The sequence below is a fragment of the Aureobasidium melanogenum genome, assembly GCF_000721775.1.
Source record: "Aureobasidium melanogenum CBS 110374 unplaced genomic scaffold scaffold_1, whole genome shotgun sequence".
Lineage (NCBI taxonomy): Eukaryota > Fungi > Ascomycota > Dothideomycetes > Dothideales > Saccotheciaceae > Aureobasidium > Aureobasidium melanogenum.
Genome location: NW_024470053.1, coordinates 2,542,351 through 2,559,460, shown reverse-complemented (window position 1 = coordinate 2,559,460; position 17,110 = coordinate 2,542,351). Strand labels below are relative to the sequence as shown.

The window sequence follows — 17,110 nt, the reverse complement described above, 5'->3', positions numbered from 1 at the left end:
CCAGGACCGTTTTTTTTGCCCTTGTTTTGCTTGATCTCGTCAATCTTTTTGTCCTTGCTTGTTGAGGGCAAGAAGTTGGCAGAGAATTTTTTGCTGACGGACTCGAGGGTGGGCTGTGCTTGCCTCGGCTTGTGGGGCTGCGTATGCACAGAGCCGCGTGAGTTATTTTGCGCTGGGAAGGGAAAAGAATTAATGAAGCTTCGAGAGCTGGAGACGTCGGCTCCTGCTGTATCACGACTTTGAGTCCAAAATGCTCTTTCCAAAAACATCCTCATCATGTTGTTGTGATCTCTTGTCATTCCATATATTTAAGCAAATCTCAGAATGATTCACGGTCCGAATAAGTGTACCAACGGGGCAAACATGTACTTACTACATCAATGGTTTGCGCTACAGTGAATTTCTGCCCATGCTATACATCGCGTAGACTCGTGATGAAAAGGCTGCCACAAGACAACGAGCTGTCTAACGTTCTGTGTTTTATTATTCCGACTCCTAGCCTAGGTCACAGTTGTACTAATCATAGCTACCTTGTTCCTTAGCTGCGAATAACCATCGCCAAAAAGTGAGGTGTCAGGACAATACCGGCTATACACAGATGTGCAACAACAAACTCACTCATACAAGTGCAGCATCTCTTTCGAGTCAGAGTTGGTACAAATGAGTAGTTCGCTGCTCTATATATGAACGAAACAATTCTCAACTATTCCCCTTCTTCTCAGAAACACTTTTCTTCTCAAAACAAAACTTCAGTGTCAGAACAAAGTCCCAGCCTCAAGTACAACTTCAAGATGGCCAGTTTCAGCACTTTCGTCGAGATACCCGCAGAGATGCAAAACACAACCTTTGTCCAAGCCTTGGACCATGCAAAGAACGTATCAGAGGATGCCTCGCCAAAGGCCTCCGATACCAAGGCTGGCACATCGAAATGTGTCCACTTTGGCTATCCTACCGATCTCTACGACGCTTTCCAAGGCGAAGTGCACAAAATCGAGCTTCTCAAAAAGGTTCTCGCAGACAAGGACAAACTCATCAACAAGCGACTGACTTATACTCAAGAGCTTGAAATCCGACTATTGAAAGAGCAGCGTCAGACCTCAATCATGCGTAAGAAGTATGAGAATGAACGTACACACTCTTACTACCTATCGCAAACGTTGTCGAAAACTCATGAGGAAGTATTGTCCCTGCAAGCCCAAACAGCTAATTCCGACCTCGTGAGGGACGCGCTGAGGGAGGAGCTTCACAAGAGAACAGATACTATCAACAACCTTGAGGAGCAGAATCGCCAACTCATGGCTGTTCTGACCGAGAGTGTATCTCGCTTGCATGAGCGTGTGCAAGAAACTTCCCACCAAAACTCAGCTGAGTGCGCAGATGAGGGAACTTCTCAGAGCCTTGACAGTCATGAAGGATCTTCAACACAGGTGACTCAGACACTTTTGAAATTTCAGAACACATCGGCTTCCATGCCTCTGACTACAACAAAACCTCTCCGCAGTATCCTGAAGAGACCAACTACGGATGAGCCAGCACCGACAACACTCATAACCTCAGCGATAACCTGGTTGCGGTCACATATCCAGCCAACCAATATACACCAGGTCTACTTTCACAAAGCTGAGTGTACCCCCAAACCCTCAAGTCCAGAGTTCAGAGAACGCGTCAAAAGACAGCTAAATCTTGAGCAGATGGCTCTTGCCAGAAACTACCTGGTCAGTCTCAAGTTGCCTGAAGCAACCGAAGACTCGGAGATGAATACACAAAGCTCGAGTTTTGAGTCTAGGAAGAGAAAACAAGAAATGGAGGAACATCGTACATTTTCAAAGAATCCTATGCAGCGACTCAGAATGGTGAGGATGGAATAACAAGATCCAGAATCAAGATCTTGCGAGGCTCACAGTATGCAGAAGTTGAGTGCTTGGACACATAGAACTACTTCCAAGGGTGCATTGCATTGCGACGGTGATTAGCCAAATAGATGGATGGAATAGAGCCAAATTGAGTTGTTTATATCAACCGCATTCTGTATCACTTCCTCCCGATGACGAGTGATTTGATATGCCCAAGTATGTGACTGCTGCCTAAGGTAAAGAGCGAATAGAAAACGAACAAGAAGGGAAGAACCTCATGTCACGCGCTAAGAGACATCGAGAGAGTTTCTTACTAAGTGTCAAATAGCTATATAAAACCTCTCTTACCAGGCCGCTAAGGAACAAATTCATCCATCCTCTACTCCACTCTATCCACTTCAAGTGTGTTCGTAACATCAAGAGTGAGAACTCATACGTCTTCTCGACCACTCAAAGGTCAAGTCACATCAACAACACCTCAACAAAAACATGGAAAACACAAACCTCAAGTATACCTCCTCGTCCATCAAGATGTCCGACTCAAACGTCAACATTGACTCCTCCTCAAGCACACACATCAGCATCAGGTATACTGTACCGTACGAACTCGAGTCTTCACATGATGACCACAACTTTTCACAAAACACCACAGAAACAACACCACAGTGGTATGGCATCCAACTTGCAAAACAACAGCTATGGCAAGAACAAAGGGTCTTTGCACATCATCAGTGTGTGAGATTTATGGCTTCAGACGTTACTGCTGATAATAAATCTTCCACTGACGATGACGAAGACGATCAAGAAGAGTTGACTACAGAGTCTAGGACACCATGGCAATTTTCACACCTCGCAAAACAGTTTTCGAAGCTTGAGCAAGAGTGTTTTGCCAACACTTTTGCAAAACTTAAGGTCAGTGCTCAGGAGCTGAAAAAAACAGAAGATGAAAAACCAGAATGGAGGCATGAGGATCTAGCGAGACATTGGGAACGATTGGAGCAGAGGGCTTTTGCTGGGAGTTTTGGGATAAGGTGAGGTTTATGACATAGGAAGATGGCGGCCTGGAAGCTGAGATGTGGGAGAGCATAGGTCGGATGAACCACAAAGATTGTGAGCATTACGGTCAGACAGTTTGCGGTATATGAAGACCTCTGGAGAGGTTAGATTTGGTTTTTACGAAGAAGTGCCTTTGATGTGTGTCGAACTTGCATTGTGCTGTTCTCGTTCCTTCCTCATGCTGCTCTGCAACGTCATGAGCGAAAGAAGCGTATGAGCAGCGTATTACTGTACAAACAAAGCACAAATTCATGCATACTCTTGTAGGCAATGTTTGAAGAAGACACCAAAAAGAGATTTGAACAAGTAAACGGAGGTATCGAGCAATTTTTGTAAGACAGAACCCTTTCTGTCACCTACCGAAGGCAAACCCCCAACCACCAGAAGAAAACCCCTTTTTTTCGCAAAAAAACCATGACACCGCTAATGATAGAACAAGGAAAGTGAGACAGAATGTCAGAACAGATCAAGCCTTGAAGCCTTTGCCTTCGAAGCCAGGTCTTGCCTTCTTTTTGGCACCACCGCTGCCACCTTTCTTACCACCCTTTTTGGCGCCCTTCTCGGCGGCTCTCTTGGCCAGGTTCTCGGTTCTCTTCTTGTCCTTCATCTCCTTGCCCTTTCTGACATTGTCGATGCGCTCGTTCCATTGTGATGCGCTCTTTGTCTTTTGGTCTGTCTTGCGCTTCAGAGTCTTCTTGAGCAGAGACTGGTCGTCCTTGACGCGCTCACCGTGTGCGCGCTTCTTTGCGTTGAGCCACATATCCTTCTCTTCAATCTCCTTGCGCTTGTCCTCATCCATACCTGCGAGTCGCTGAGCTTTCCTTTCGGCAGCGGCCAGAGCAGTCTTGATGTCTGAAGGACCCTTCTTCTTCTTGTGTGCAGAAATGGAGCCAAGCGTGGGATCAGCTTCTTCGTCATCGAATGCGACGCGGCCGAAAGAGAAGTTGTTCTCATCTACAGGGCGCGGTGAGAAAATGTCGGGAGTAGCTAGGGGACTACCACTGCCACGCAGACGCTCATTGTTGAGACGCTCCTCCTCTTCCTTGGCCTTCATGCGCAACTCCTTCTTGTGCTGCTTGCGAGCTTCTTCCTTCTTGCGACGTGACTCGAGCAATTCCTGTCTGTTGCGAGGACCGCCACTGGGACCATCAGCCTTGCGCTGAGCACGTAATGCCTCAATACGGGCCTTCAGGCGAGCTTGTAGTTCTTCGGCGTTGACCTCTGGCAGCTTAAGCGCGAGAGCCTTTTTGGGCTTCGTGGTGGCGGATGCGTCTCCCTCTGTGGGATTTGAGGCAGGGACTATTGATGACGAAGAAGATGTGGCAGATTGGTTGTTGGAGTTGTCGAATACTTCTGGTTGACTGGGGCTTGCCGGCGTTGAAGTTTCGTCGTTGTCAACCAGACCAGAGAAGTCCATAGCATCGTCAGCAGCCTCATCGGCAGATACGTCGTCGGCGTCTTGCATGTCCTCATCGGCAGACTCTTCAGCACCAGCAGCGGATTGAGGTTCCTGCTTGCGAGCAGCCTTCTTGGCTTCCATCTTTGCCTTTTGCTTATCGGCCTTCTCCTTCTTCAGACGGCGCTTCTCCTTTCTCTTCTCTGCTTGTGCCTTTTTGCTGCTTGAAGTAGCGTCGGCGTCATCATCGCTGTTCTCGTCATCCTCTTCGTCGACCTTTTGCTTTTTGGTGGGTTGCTTTTTGTCGGCAGGCAAATCGATTTGTACGGAAGACTCTTCGATGTCGTCGTCGTCGTCGATTCCCAACTCTCGCTTTCTTTTGCGCTCGTTCTCGTCCATAACGTCCTTTGCGGATTTCTGGTTTGCAGGGTCAAGTTTTGCGCGCTTGGCCTGGCGCTTCTGTTCTTTTGTCTGCTTCTTGCGCTGCCATTGATCCTGCAAAGAGGAGTGTGAGCAGGAGAGTTTGGGTATAGACTCTGAATCGTGGACGCACGCTGTTGTCCTTTGAATAGTACTCGTTGGCGGGGATCAAAGAAAGAAGACCCTCGAAGGCCTGAGCGTGACTTTCAAGACGTGCCTGCAGGAGATGAGTATTGGAGCGGGAAAAAAGAGAGGATTTTCTTGTATACCTCTAGATCGTCAGCCATGATGAAACTATAACAAAAAATGAAAATATGTGTGGCAAGATGGGTGATGCTCAAGAGTCGTCCGCATGTTTCTTGACGCTGAACTTTTCGTCTGCGGGTATAGGCTTGGCGCGGCAGCGAATGAAACGGGCGATGACGATCAGTCTGGGGTAATTGGGAGCTTCATGTTCGCGCGAACTGGCCAGAGCGACCAAGATGCAATCATGGAAAACTTCGCCCTCGACGCAACTCACAAAGGCGGTCTGACTATTTCCCACTACCTCGACTGCTCCCCCAACGTCGTTTCTGTCTTCAAAGAGGTCAACAAGCTGGTCCTTGTTGTCACCATTGGCTTGGTTTCCGTCTCTCTGCTGCGTACTTTCCGTCCCTCGACGTCTCGTGCCTCGTCATGATCGCTCGACTATCGCCTACCTCGCTAGCCTGGCTGCTGTTCAGCGCCTCAGCACAAGCGTCTTACGTTATTGAAGGTCTCTCCTTCGGCCACAAGGGCGCCATCTCGCCAAATGGTCGCGCCGTACCTGGTTGGCATCTCTCCGGAGAGAACCACACTCCTCAACTACTCTCCGATCGCATAATTCTCACTCCTCCCGCACCTGGCGGTACACGAGGCGCCATCTTCGCCGATAACCCTATAACCCAGCCCGAGTGGGTCGTCGAGACCGAGTTCCGTGCTTCGGGTCAAGAGCGTGGCAGTGGTAACATCAACTTCTGGTTTGTCGATACTGGCCGTTCCGCTGTCGGCCAGAGCAGTATATACACCGTTGGCAAGTTTGATGGTCTTGCCCTCGTTGTCGACCAGTATGGTTCCCGTGGAGGTTCTATCCGTGGTTTCTTGAACGACGGCTCGGCCAACTTCAAGGACCATCACAACGTTGACAGTTTGGCTTTCGGCCACTGTGACTATGCATACCGCAACCTGGGCCGTCCTAGCAAGTTGCGTATCGAGAATGGTCCTCACGGCCTGCGTGTCGACATCGATGGCACTTCCTGCTTCCACAGTGAAAAGATCAACCTTCCTCCTGGTTATTTCTTTGGTGTTTCTGCTGCTGCCTCTGAGAACCCCGACTCCTTCGAAGTCTACAAGTTTGCCGCATCCACCACAAACTCCATCACCCGTGAGGAGCCCAACTCTGAGGCGAGACGTCAGCACCTCGAGAAACTCGACAAATTCCCTGGTTCTCCTGAAGTTCTTCCCGACGCTGATGCCAGCACTATTCTGGACCAGACACACCAATTTGCTGATCTTCACAACCGCCTGCAAGCAATGAATCATCAGTTCACAAACATGTTCACCGAGTTTGAGCGCCTGTCTCGTCAGCTGAACGATCGTCATGCTGAGTTGATGGCTAAGGTTGGCGGTCCCAATGCTGGCGATTCCAGTGACAAGTCGCAGCAGCCTACTGGCGAGGCCCTTCTTCCTCTAAGCCGTCGCATTGAGAACGTCGAGCGTATTGTGCTCGCCATTCAGCGCGATGTTGAGGGCAAGGACTACCGTGAGCACTTGACAAATCTGCAGCAGTCCATCGAGGGTGTTCGTGGGGGCCTGACAGAGCACCTCCCCGAGACCATCTCTCACAGTAAGTTACTCCCCACTTGCAAATCTGCTATGAACTCGAAATGCTAACATTCCTTCTAGTGATCTCGACCGCAGCTCCCAAGATGGGCATGTTCATCTTTGTCGTCATTGCCTTCCAAGTCATGCTCGCCGGCGCCTACATCATCTACAAGAGACGCAGAGCAAATGCCCCCAAGAAGTATCTGTGATCTCGATAAGCCCTGCATGTATATCTTTTTCACAGTATCTTCTCGTTGATGTATGTGTCAAGATTAGCGTTTGTTCATGAAAACTGTAGAAGTTAGCGGTTCTTACATAACTTTGTTGTATAGAGAAAGGATTTTACATACATGGACCGCTTCGACATCATTCCTTGACTACTTCGTTTTCCCAGTTCTCTGGACACATCACTCTTTGGACTCTGAGTATCAGTCTTCTAACTCATAGCACGAGTGACATGAGGAGCCAGCGCCAAGTATACCCGTGTTTCAGATCTGCTGGGCGCCTAATTTAGAGTCACCTCGATAAATGGCCAGCGATAACTTCTTTCTTTTGACAAACACCAAACACAACCCATCTACAAGTATCCGCAGAACGATATGGCCGCACATCCAAGATTACCCAATGAGCTGATGCTCCTGATATTCGGATACCAAACCACGGTCACAGATCTATTGGCCCTGTCGTCAACTAGCCATGCTATGCGTTCGCTCTTCTTGGACAATACTTCCGGGATAATCTCCGAGGCTTGCAAGAATACCAACTTACTGTCTGCTGCCAAAGCATTAGTCGATACGATATTCGAGATTGCGGCACTGCCTACTCATCTCTGCGACTGCGCAGCTGCGAAAGTTGATCCGTATTACCATTTCGATAAGAATGCATCACATCAACGTTATATGGCAGACTTGTTAATTCCGTCTTCAGCTGACCTACGGAGCTTACGTATGCTTTCGCGAGTCCACAAGCTCGCTATGTTGTTCGCTCACAAGGCTGTTGATTTCTGGACTGCTAGAGCACACAATTGTCAAGTCGACCACAAACTGACAATCGACATGGACAAAGTGGCTCAGATATATCTACTTCTGTGGGTATGCGCAGAATCGCACTTCTCGACCAAACTTGATGCTCGCGCCATAAACATGGTGGCCGAGTTACCCAAACCCGCACTATCAGTTTTCTGGGAATCTCAGCGTGCAATTTGGATAGGCCAACAAAACTGCTACTAGGGACTACAGATCCGGATGGAGAGGATTGGGCCGGTACCATTCTAGGGAATCGTGTTAAGCTGGACGACAGAGGGGACAGGTTGGATCCGTCAGAAGAGCTCAGTATGAACTTGTGGGAATGGATCATCAGGACTACGCATCTCGAACATGCGTTAAATGCTAGGCAAGAAGCGTGGGTGCAAGAGAAGTATGACGCATGGCTTAGTGAGAAACCTGAGGAATGCACTTGCCATCAAGCGATACTCATCGATTGGGATCTTGTACAAATAGAGTGGTGGCGCAATTGGACCCCTACGATATGAATCAGGATGGTCACACATTTGTCTCCAAATCCAAGCAAAGCTGTCTACTCTTCTATCACAACAACGATAGCAGGAATATCGGACGAGGTCTCGAGATGAGAGCGCGGATACGAAATTCAGATAAGGTGTCGGTGTCGTCAGCGATCCCGAGATGAAGAGATATAGCAGTTCAGGATCTAGAAAGCGCCTTTCAAATTAGCGCTCGATCCATGATTATCCGCAAAGAGCTGAAACTGCCATGGAGCGATTTCAGGACTGCAGGATGCAAAGTGTTGTCTTGGCTAGAATCGGTGTGTCATGGTCTTTTCATGGTTTCAAGATGTACTGTGCCTATGCCACTAGACATCTGTCGCCACATATATTCTCGAGCATTGTCTCTGTCCCAGGTCACTCACACCTACGATTTGCTGATACCGTACCAACAAAGGAGGAAAACGTCTTCATCAATAAGACACCAAGCCACATAAGGAAGAACCGCAGAGTGTCCATCTCCCATGACGAAAATTGTTACACAGTCACTGGTGAATCGCTGCCTCGACCGGTCATCGAGAGCTTTACTCAACATAGTTCGATCCACCGAGATCGAATAAACTTCCACGTCATCGTTAATGTTCGACTCAGACCTATTGTCGCATCTCTTGAATCTCAATATCGTTCAGCATCACATCATCCTTTGGTATGGGTACTCAGCAGGGCTTCGCCTTGTATGGAGCAGCTGCTTTATCGTACCAGGCGTGTACACGAGGTCAGATTTGAGAGTGCAAAGGCAGGTCAAACAGCTGTTCTCCCGATGGATGATTCAGTGGCACTTTTGGTAGAATCTACGAACAGTAAGGGCGAACCTCGAGAAACCACGTGTATATGATCAGATGATAGGGGTGGTCGTTGAATCGTTCGGTTTCAGTCCCTTCTGGGAAGGTCACATCAGGGGTATTGTGCTGCGTGGCTCAAGAAGTAAACCATGTCTGTCTTTACAGCCTGTTCCGAACGTCGTTCTTGCAGAACTGTACTTGAGCAGGGGCATGACAAGAGAGCAGAGGTCAAAAGAGTTTAGCATGCAACCATTTAATATTCATGCAGACCATAAATAAGCTTCGTGTGTGATATATCTGCTGCCATTCGAGCCATTCGCTCCTGTGAACGCCTGTTCAACAAATCATATACTTGATCCTCCTGGCGGGTATTCCCATATTAGCAAACGCCATCATAACTCCCATCCCTGCATTTAGTGTTACAGTTCGGCAATTCCCTTAGGCAGTGCCTCTGGGCTTAGCCTTAGCCTCCTTCTTCTCCTTAGCTGCCTGCTTCTGCTTCTTTTTCTTTTCTTCCAGCTTGGCTTCATTCTTGCGCTTCAAGCTTGCCTGTTCTTCGGCGGTCTTGGCAATAGGCTTGAAGAAACCCTCGAGTCTGCTTTGCTGCGCACTCTTCAGACTTTTAGCGAGACGGGTTGCTCCGTTCTTGACCCTGTCTTCACTGAAGCCCTTCTCCTCAACAAGGAACTTGACAAGACCATCAACGTCAGGTGCTTTCCACTCGAAATTGCACTCGGGATCATCGGCGGGGCGGACATCAGGTTCTTTGAAAAGAAGCTTGGCTTCGGCCCAAGGCCAGTCGTCTGGAATTGTGTACTTTTTGTTGTTCTCCAGTATACCGACAACAGCCTCGAGACTTTTATGTTCCTTGATCATGGTGTAGGCGACTTTCGGGCCAATACCCTTGACGGGGTCAACGTAATCGCAGCCGAGCAGAATGCACATGTCGATGAACTGTCGGTGTGGGTCAGCACAATCTGTCAGATGGACATCAATGATCGATATCCCATACCTGATCCATGGTCATATCCAGACCCTCCAAGACCTTGTCCAGATGGATTTCTTGAATTGGTTCCTTGCGTTGTTCGCTGAAAGTGAGCTTGCGGAGAAGGACAGGAGTGTTGAAGGTCAGTGTATCCATATCCTCACTGGCAGCGGCGTAGACCTTGCCGGCACGAGCCAGGGCAGCACACTGAGCTTCGGCCTCGGTTGGAGCAATGATGTAGGGAATACCCATCAGCTTGAGCAATCGCTGAGCTTCGGCATTGTGTTCTCTCGTAACGCGAACAGTGCGGCGACTGAACTTTTCCATGTCCTCAGCAGTACCCGTCTCTTTGGCCTCTTCGTGAGCCTCCTCGGCTTCAGTCTTGCGCTGGAAACGTTTGGCGAGCTCCCCCGACTTGAGCTTAGGTGGAGCACCATCAAAGACGTAGAGGGGCTTGATGCCATTGTCGGCCATACGTAGAGTGCGATAGAACATTCCCATGAGATGTGATGTTGTCTCTCCAGATTCGTTCATGAGTTGTTGACCTTCGGAGCGGACGGCGATGAGGAACGAGTAGAGTGACATGGACGCATCGATGGCGACCTTGCGACCGAACTGATTCTTGATTTCTCCAGTCTTGACGGCATCTGGACAGTGCTCGTCGATGACTTGGAAGAGGTCTGGATCAGGGTCAGAAGTTAGCTCCGTAAGAGACAGAGCTCGAATTGTGTCACTTACGTTTGATACCCATCTTAGCAAATTAGCTATGTCAATGCGAGGTTGTGGTATCAGAAAAGTTGTTGTCAAACGACAGCTTGAGGATCAAATGCTGTATGGCAGACTGTCAGAAGCAGAAAGTGCATATTCGCGAAGCTGCCTGACGCGCACTTCGCGTTCTGGGAAAGTGCAACCCGGTGACGTAAATCAATTACTTCCCGATTGGGATGCTCTCAACTTACCGATCCATCCCGCTGAATACTCGTACACATCTGGGGAATCAAGCCTCCAAACCTCGGGGTAAGCCACTTGGAGGCTCCTCGCGGGTCACTTGCCGAATAGCTACTGAGCATATCTGAAGAGAAATGTTAGAGATACAACAGCACTCGGTCTCGGACGTCGGCTTCCAGCCTCGGCACGTCAAGCCAACATACAGGATGACACAGCGGGGAGTAGCCGACTTTCCGAAACAACACGCGCCATCTTTGCCGCCATTCTCTTGCATATTGTGTGTGCTCTGAATACTTATATAGCCAATACTCTACTTCTTCTCATTGCTTTCCTCCACAACTTTCTTCCTGTTCCTCATTCAACGCCATGTTCAAGTCAGTCGCCCGCCAGACAGCAAGACAATTGGGCTCACGAGCCACTGCTGCTGCAGCTGCTCGTCGCTATGCACATGCTCCTGTAGCATTTGACTGGAAGGACCCGCTCGGTGCTAGCAACATGTTCACCGAAGAAGAGTTGGCTATTGCAGAGACTGCCGAATCTTACTGTCAAGAGCGCATGCTTCCTCGTGTGCTAGGTGGGTCCTACGCTCGACAATCACCCACTGCAAATTACTGATCCAAGCAGATGCATACAGAAACGAAGACTATGACAGAAAGATTCTTGAAGAGATGGGAGAACTGGGACTGCTTGGTGCTACCATCGAAGGCTACGGATGTGCCGGTGTCTCTTCAGTCGCATCGGGACTCATCACACGTGCTGTCGAGAGAGTAGACTCTGGTTACCGCTCAGGCATGTCCGTCCAATCCTCATTGGTCATGGGTGGCATCGACGAGTTCGGTTCTCAGGAGCAGAAGGACAAGTTCCTGCCCAAGCTGGCCAAGGGTCAAATGCTTGGTTGCTTCGGCTTGACAGAGCCAAACCACGGCAGTGATCCTGGCAGCATGGAGACAGTCGCCAAGCCTCACCCTACCAAGAAGGGTTACTTCAGCCTCAGCGGAGCAAAGACCTGGATCACCAACTCGCCCATTGCAGATGTCATGCTCGTATGGGCCAAGCTGCAAGAGACAGGCAAAATTCGCGGTTTCCTGGTTGAGAGATCCGAATGCCCTCCAGGAACATTGGAGACACCTGCATTGAAGAACAAGAACGGTCTGAGAGCATCTCTTACTGGCATGATCCAATTGGACGAATGCCCAGTACCAGAAGCAAACATGTTCCCACACATTGAGGGTCTCAGAGGACCTTTCAGCTGTCTCAACGGTGCTCGTTATGGTATTGCTTGGGGCACCATGGGTGCTCTCGAGGATTGCATTGCAAGAACGAGACAGTACGCTTTGGAGAGAAAGCAGTTCAAGAGCAACCCAATCGCCAAGTACCAGTTGGTGCAGAAGAAGCTTTCGGACGCAACCACAGACGCAGCCTACGGTATCCTTGCGGCACTGCAAGTTGGCCGCCTGAAGGACGAAGGCAAAGCTGCCCCAGAAATGATCTCAATGATCAAGAGACAAAACTGCGACAGGGCTTTGGTGAACGCCCGAGTGTAAGTGACATAAGCTAAGCATGGATTTTGAGAGTATCTGCTAACTCGTACCAGATTGCAGGAAGTTTTCGGAGGTAACGCTGTCAGTGACGAGTACCACATCGGAAGACATGTGGCAAACCTATTTGTCACTCAGACATACGAAGGCCAGAGTGACATTCATGGTAAGTTTAGGCAAGGCAGTCTGATTCGCCACGATGTACTAAAATCTGAGCAGCTCTTATTCTCGGCCGTGCAATTACTGGCCTCCAAGCTTTCTGTTAGATGTGCATACCCGATGAATGGTCAAGCGCTGGATTCGATTGATAGGTTGGCGGATGCCCTTATGTTGTGTAAGATAGCCCCAAAAAAAAGAGCACTCAAAACAAACAGAGTACAAGACACACAGCCCAAACGGGACAGAAGCATCTGCTTCAAGATGGAACGCGTGATGTCGTGCAGTATGATCGGCGTCGACTGGAGGTGATCCACTGTGTCGAATGCATGCACGCACAGAGTCTGTGTTGGTGAATGGAGAATTGGGCCGCAAGCCGAAGCAAGCGCGAGTAACCTGTTCGTACTCTTGTGGGCGCGTGATCGCTGGCGCCTTCCTCGAGAGATTAACACTACATGGATGGACCTGATAAATAGTATGCTGGCAGATACAGACTTGACTTGAGCATGTCTCACTGGGAAAAAGTGGATTAGCAGCAGTGAAAGTGAGGGAGGAGTTTTCTTGCGTAGAAACAGGGTCGTCAGTCTTTGTTTGTGTTGCAACAAGACAAGAGCGTCGGTGAGTCGGCAATGACGCATCGGCCGTGCTGAGGCCAATCAATCTGAACGCTTGCCAGACTCCATCCTTTTCGCTCACTCACACATCCGCGACGACTCCTCGCTCCGCATACCACACACCTGAACACCAACGCAACCACCTTAGGAAGCGTTGATCATTTGTCCTCGACTCACACACACAACCACCGCACACTATGGCGCTTAAGAGAATTAACAAGGAGTTGACCGATCTCGGCCGGTATGTGACAGCGCCCCTCTGTCCTTCCCCTCCCCCACCTTGATGATGGTCCATCGTCCGCTTTGGCAAATGTCCATGTCGCCAGAGCAGATACTGACAGTAATCTAGTGATCCTCCCTCATCCTGCTCTGCTGGTCCCATCGGAGATGACCTGGTACGTTGCTGAAAACTCCGCCTCAAAATTGAGCGCCTGCCTCGTGGCCACTCGAATCATTCGAAACAGAAGCCTGTCTGACTTTGTTTGCCTCCAGTTCCACTGGCAAGCCACCATCATGGGTCCCGTAAGTCTTCGAATCCTTGGCTGAGCTGTTGGCGGTCGAGCATTGCCGCCGTCGCCACTTCCACAACAATCACAGCAACAACATGACTGACAATCCCCAGGGTGACTCCCCATACTCGGGCGGTGTCTTCTTCCTCGCCATCCACTTCCCCACAGACTACCCCTTCAAGCCTCCCAAGGTCAACTTCACCACTCGCATCTACCACCCCAACATCAACAGCAACGGCAGCATCTGTCTGGACATTCTCAGAGACCAATGGAGTCCTGCTCTGACCATCTCAAAAGGTACGTCCCTCCGTTTCTGCCTGCGTCAACGCTTGGATGCAACACATGGCAGAAAAGATCCACAGATCCGTCGTTACTAACACTACCCCGCAGTCCTGCTTTCCATCTGTTCTATGTTGACCGACCCCAACCCTGACGACCCGCTCGTTCCTGAGATCGCACATGTCTACAAGACTGACCGCTCGCGTTACGAGGCTACAGCCAGAGAGTGGACAAGAAAGTACGCCATCTAAAAAGTTTAGCGGCGAAGCCCGTCAGAGGGCGCAACCAATGGTCGAACTAGTGCATCAAGGGTTATCTTATCTCCTTGGCGTGCAGAGGCATTTTTTCACGACGGATGGCTTTCGGGGTTGGATTGGGTTCTTCTGTTGTTGGGTCGAGCGGCGGTAATCACAGGCCAGCCTCTCGCTTGAGATTGGTTGTCTATCACCGTTCGTTCACACGCAAATGCAAAGACCCACTGCTTCGACACGCATGCACGACTCGCCTTTAGCCTTGCTTTTCTACTGCCAGACACATGCGATGGAGTGTTATGGCGCATCGGTTTACTTTCAGGAAGTCAGATAGACTGGTAAAACACAACATACGGAAATCCCACATGATCACGAACACATCTTTGAAATCCTTCTTTTGCTATTATTTGTACATGTTTAGACATTTTGCTTTGACCCTGATAGATCGTGCATGTAGCGTAGAGTTGCGACAGCGTCTTCACTGTCCCAAGATGCCTCTTCAGACACATCTCTCGAAGCAGCCTCGACATCCGCCACATCCTCGCCCTCAACCTCACCTTGACCTTCCACTTCCGCATTCTTTTCAACAAACTGGCTACCCCATAGATCCACCGGAATCCTCATCTCATCAAAGTACCTCTCACTATTGCCGACAAAATTTTTGAGTAGAGGCGTAGTCTCTTGTTTTCTCTTTGGGTCCTCGATTTCCCAGAGTAGGTCGTGGTAGAGTTGTTTGAAAGTTGCCTGGATGTCTTTAATGGCGAGGGCGCTGCGGCCGAGGTCGTTGTAGGGGTCGGCAGGGTCTTGGAGGTGCAGCATCCAGGGTTTGTATGTTGAGGGGATGGCGATGCGGTGGCGTGCCCAGAGGGACTGTGAGATGGTTGTCAGTTGCTTGTAAATGGGATAGAAGTGGTATGATGGGGAGGAAAAAAATGGAAATGTGAGAGGAGGAAATAAACATACCGAGTCCGTTCTCCTAGCCTCTCTTTCATCAAAGTTCGGGATTGATTTCTTTCTGAATTTGAGGAAAGGATCGATGCTCAATGCTTCTCGGTGGGTGTCGAACTTGGACCAGTAGTCGAGGAAGTAGAGCAGACTGATTGCTGGAGATTTCATTTTCTGCTTGTCTCTTTGATTGCCGTCCTTCAACGCAGCTACGCACATCATAAACAGAGTGTAGGAGCCAACACCACCAAACCAGGGATCTGACAGGTTGCGCAGATTCAAAGTGGTCTTCATGAGCAAGAAAAGTCCTTTCAGTAGCGGCAATTCGGCGAGGTACTTTTCAGTTGCTCTTCGAGCGGCCCATGTGGGTTTCGTGGACACGATTTGAACTTTGAGGCCTGTGGGTTTGTGGACAGCTATCACCAGAGGGAAATAAGCCGAGTCGTTTATTTCAATCTGATCAAAGTCCTCGTGTTTGGCCAGCAAGCTCTGGATGATACGGAGGTGAGAGATCATCCGTACTTTTCTTAATGCCGACTGTTCTGCTGCCCATGTTGATTTGGCAGCTTTATCCTCGGGATCGCCTTCATACTTAGCTTTGCTGTAAGCTGGGTCGGTGAGTCGAATGTCGATGTCCGAGTTTGGCATTGTGAGACCAGTCGACTGAGAGCCGAATATTTCGGCTTCGAGGCCTGGTCTTGCTTGTTGAACCAAGTCAATCAGGATGCCGGAAAGCCTTTCTCTAGCGGCTTTTTCTGCAGGAGTCATCTCCATCCACTCGGCGAAAGCTTTTATCTCGGTATTTAGCCAAGATCTAATGCTGTATTGCTTATTTGAGCCTTTTGGTCGACGGCGCCAGGGCTCGGAGCCATGGTAACCTTTGAGTCCATGAACGATGGGCTGTGCAAAGCCGTAGTGGGACAAGAAACCATTAGGCGCCAGATCGTCGACGAACCTCGTAGTGGAACGCTTGACTTGTTCTTCACGAATAATGGTGAAGGCTCTTCGTAGGACTGTGAAGAAAGCAGCGCGATCCTCATTTCGGTATTCTGGTAACGGTTGTGAGGGATCCTCGTGCTTGGTCAGGAAGTCAACCCATCGTTGGTACTGTCCCTCGTTATATTTTTGCTGCCACTCTAGAGTTGCCTGCCTCTGCGTGGCCTCCGCGGCTCTTTTCAAGGAGCGAAGTTGGAATGCGGCGGGATCATCTGCCTCGTTGGGTCCGTTGGACGCAAGCTTAGAGAAGACTGCCAGGGGAGCTTTGTCCTTCTTTTCTTTCTTCTCTCGAGTCTCGTTCTCAGGTTGTTCGGAGTCGCGATCAAGTCTCACGGGTGGTCGAGTGTCTAGGAAAGAAGGGCGCACGACGTCAGGGTCGGATCGTGAGGATTGTACTCTGCGAATAACGGAAGCGCGATTTGCATCTCGATGTGCTTCGAGTGTGGCTGACAAGTCGTCCGGGTTGATGTGTTTGTCGAGACGCTTCAGAGCAGCTAGGCGGGCTTTTAGTCGTGCGTTCTCAAGTCGCGCAGACTCTGTGGCAGGAGCAGACTCTGTTGCAGGGGTGGTAGATTCATGGCGGAGTTGCTGAGGTGAATATGTCACGACATGGCGAAAGATGTGGTGTAGGGTCCGTCGGCTGTCACGCAGACGCAGCAGCTGCGATTGGCATGGCATGAACAGAATTGTCGTATTCAGTGCGCGCGTGAACTGTCTATATCCCAGTCTCTGCAACGACTCGTCCAGATATTCTCGAATGCGACTGATATTTGCCTGCGAGATGGTTTGTCCGCCGTTGGACCTCACAATTGTATGACACGGCTCGGCCCGCTCTCTGCCCCAGTTTGGCGGTGTCAAGTCGCGACCTCCGAAGATGCCGGCAGGAGCAGAGACAGCTTCTTATCATCTCTTGCTCTTGATTCTACGCCAGCAGATGGGTGTGATTGAGAGTTTGTCATGGAAGGCTGGATTTGTTCGT

The 17,110-nt window shown here is 49.8% G+C and overlaps 8 protein-coding genes across 8 annotated transcripts; 5 read left to right on the top strand and 3 right to left on the bottom strand.

The window, feature by feature from the left end:
- Positions 1 to 791: 791 nt before the first annotated feature.
- Positions 792 to 1,868, top strand: M437DRAFT_80594 (uncharacterized protein; the record flags this gene model as incomplete). The annotated part of the gene is made up of 1 exon (XM_041027375.1): positions 792 to 1,868. One exon carries the CDS (start codon positions 792 to 794, stop codon positions 1,866 to 1,868), a length of 1,077 nt encoding a protein of 358 aa, XP_040884989.1.
- Positions 1,869 to 2,342: 474 nt separating this feature from the next.
- M437DRAFT_62326 (uncharacterized protein) lies at positions 2,343 to 2,888 on the top strand (the record flags this gene model as incomplete). Its single annotated transcript, XM_041024052.1, has 1 exon — positions 2,343 to 2,888. One exon carries the CDS (start codon positions 2,343 to 2,345, stop codon positions 2,886 to 2,888), a length of 546 nt encoding a protein of 181 aa, XP_040884988.1.
- Positions 2,889 to 3,375: 487 nt separating this feature from the next.
- On the bottom strand, positions 3,376 to 5,012 carry M437DRAFT_80593 (SURF6-domain-containing protein; the record flags this gene model as incomplete). The annotated part of the gene is made up of 3 exons (XM_041027374.1): positions 3,376 to 4,800; positions 4,859 to 4,942; positions 4,995 to 5,012. 3 exons carry the CDS (start codon positions 5,010 to 5,012, stop codon positions 3,376 to 3,378), a joined length of 1,527 nt encoding a protein of 508 aa, XP_040884987.1.
- Positions 5,013 to 5,400: 388 nt separating this feature from the next.
- Positions 5,401 to 6,776, top strand: M437DRAFT_37723 (putative lectin family integral membrane protein; the record flags this gene model as incomplete). Its single annotated transcript, XM_041019696.1, has 3 exons — positions 5,401 to 6,398; positions 6,438 to 6,589; positions 6,649 to 6,776. 3 exons carry the CDS (start codon positions 5,401 to 5,403, stop codon positions 6,774 to 6,776), a joined length of 1,278 nt encoding a protein of 425 aa, XP_040884986.1.
- Positions 6,777 to 7,166: 390 nt separating this feature from the next.
- Positions 7,167 to 8,098, top strand: M437DRAFT_62323 (uncharacterized protein; the record flags this gene model as incomplete). Its single annotated transcript, XM_041024051.1, has 2 exons — positions 7,167 to 7,761; positions 7,806 to 8,098. The coding sequence occupies 2 exons, from the start codon at positions 7,167 to 7,169 to the stop codon at positions 8,096 to 8,098; spliced, it is 888 nt and encodes a 295-aa protein (XP_040884985.1).
- Positions 8,099 to 9,348: 1,250 nt separating this feature from the next.
- On the bottom strand, positions 9,349 to 10,646 carry M437DRAFT_62322 (flap endonuclease 1; the record flags this gene model as incomplete). The annotated part of the gene is made up of 3 exons (XM_041024050.1): positions 9,349 to 9,864; positions 9,923 to 10,575; positions 10,634 to 10,646. 3 exons carry the CDS (start codon positions 10,644 to 10,646, stop codon positions 9,349 to 9,351), a joined length of 1,182 nt encoding a protein of 393 aa, XP_040884984.1.
- A 563-nt stretch (positions 10,647 to 11,209) lies between these two features.
- On the top strand, positions 11,210 to 14,190 carry M437DRAFT_71733 (putative glutaryl-CoA dehydrogenase; the record flags this gene model as incomplete). The annotated part of the gene is made up of 7 exons (XM_041025726.1): positions 11,210 to 11,417; positions 11,468 to 12,383; positions 12,438 to 12,551; positions 13,501 to 13,546; positions 13,644 to 13,673; positions 13,774 to 13,957; positions 14,051 to 14,190. 7 exons carry the CDS (start codon positions 11,210 to 11,212, stop codon positions 14,188 to 14,190), a joined length of 1,638 nt encoding a protein of 545 aa, XP_040884983.1.
- A 417-nt stretch (positions 14,191 to 14,607) lies between these two features.
- On the bottom strand, positions 14,608 to 16,809 carry M437DRAFT_38202 (uncharacterized protein; the record flags this gene model as incomplete). Its single annotated transcript, XM_041019790.1, has 2 exons — positions 14,608 to 15,060; positions 15,154 to 16,809. The coding sequence occupies 2 exons, from the start codon at positions 16,807 to 16,809 to the stop codon at positions 14,608 to 14,610; spliced, it is 2,109 nt and encodes a 702-aa protein (XP_040884982.1).
- Positions 16,810 to 17,110: the final 301 nt, after the last annotated feature.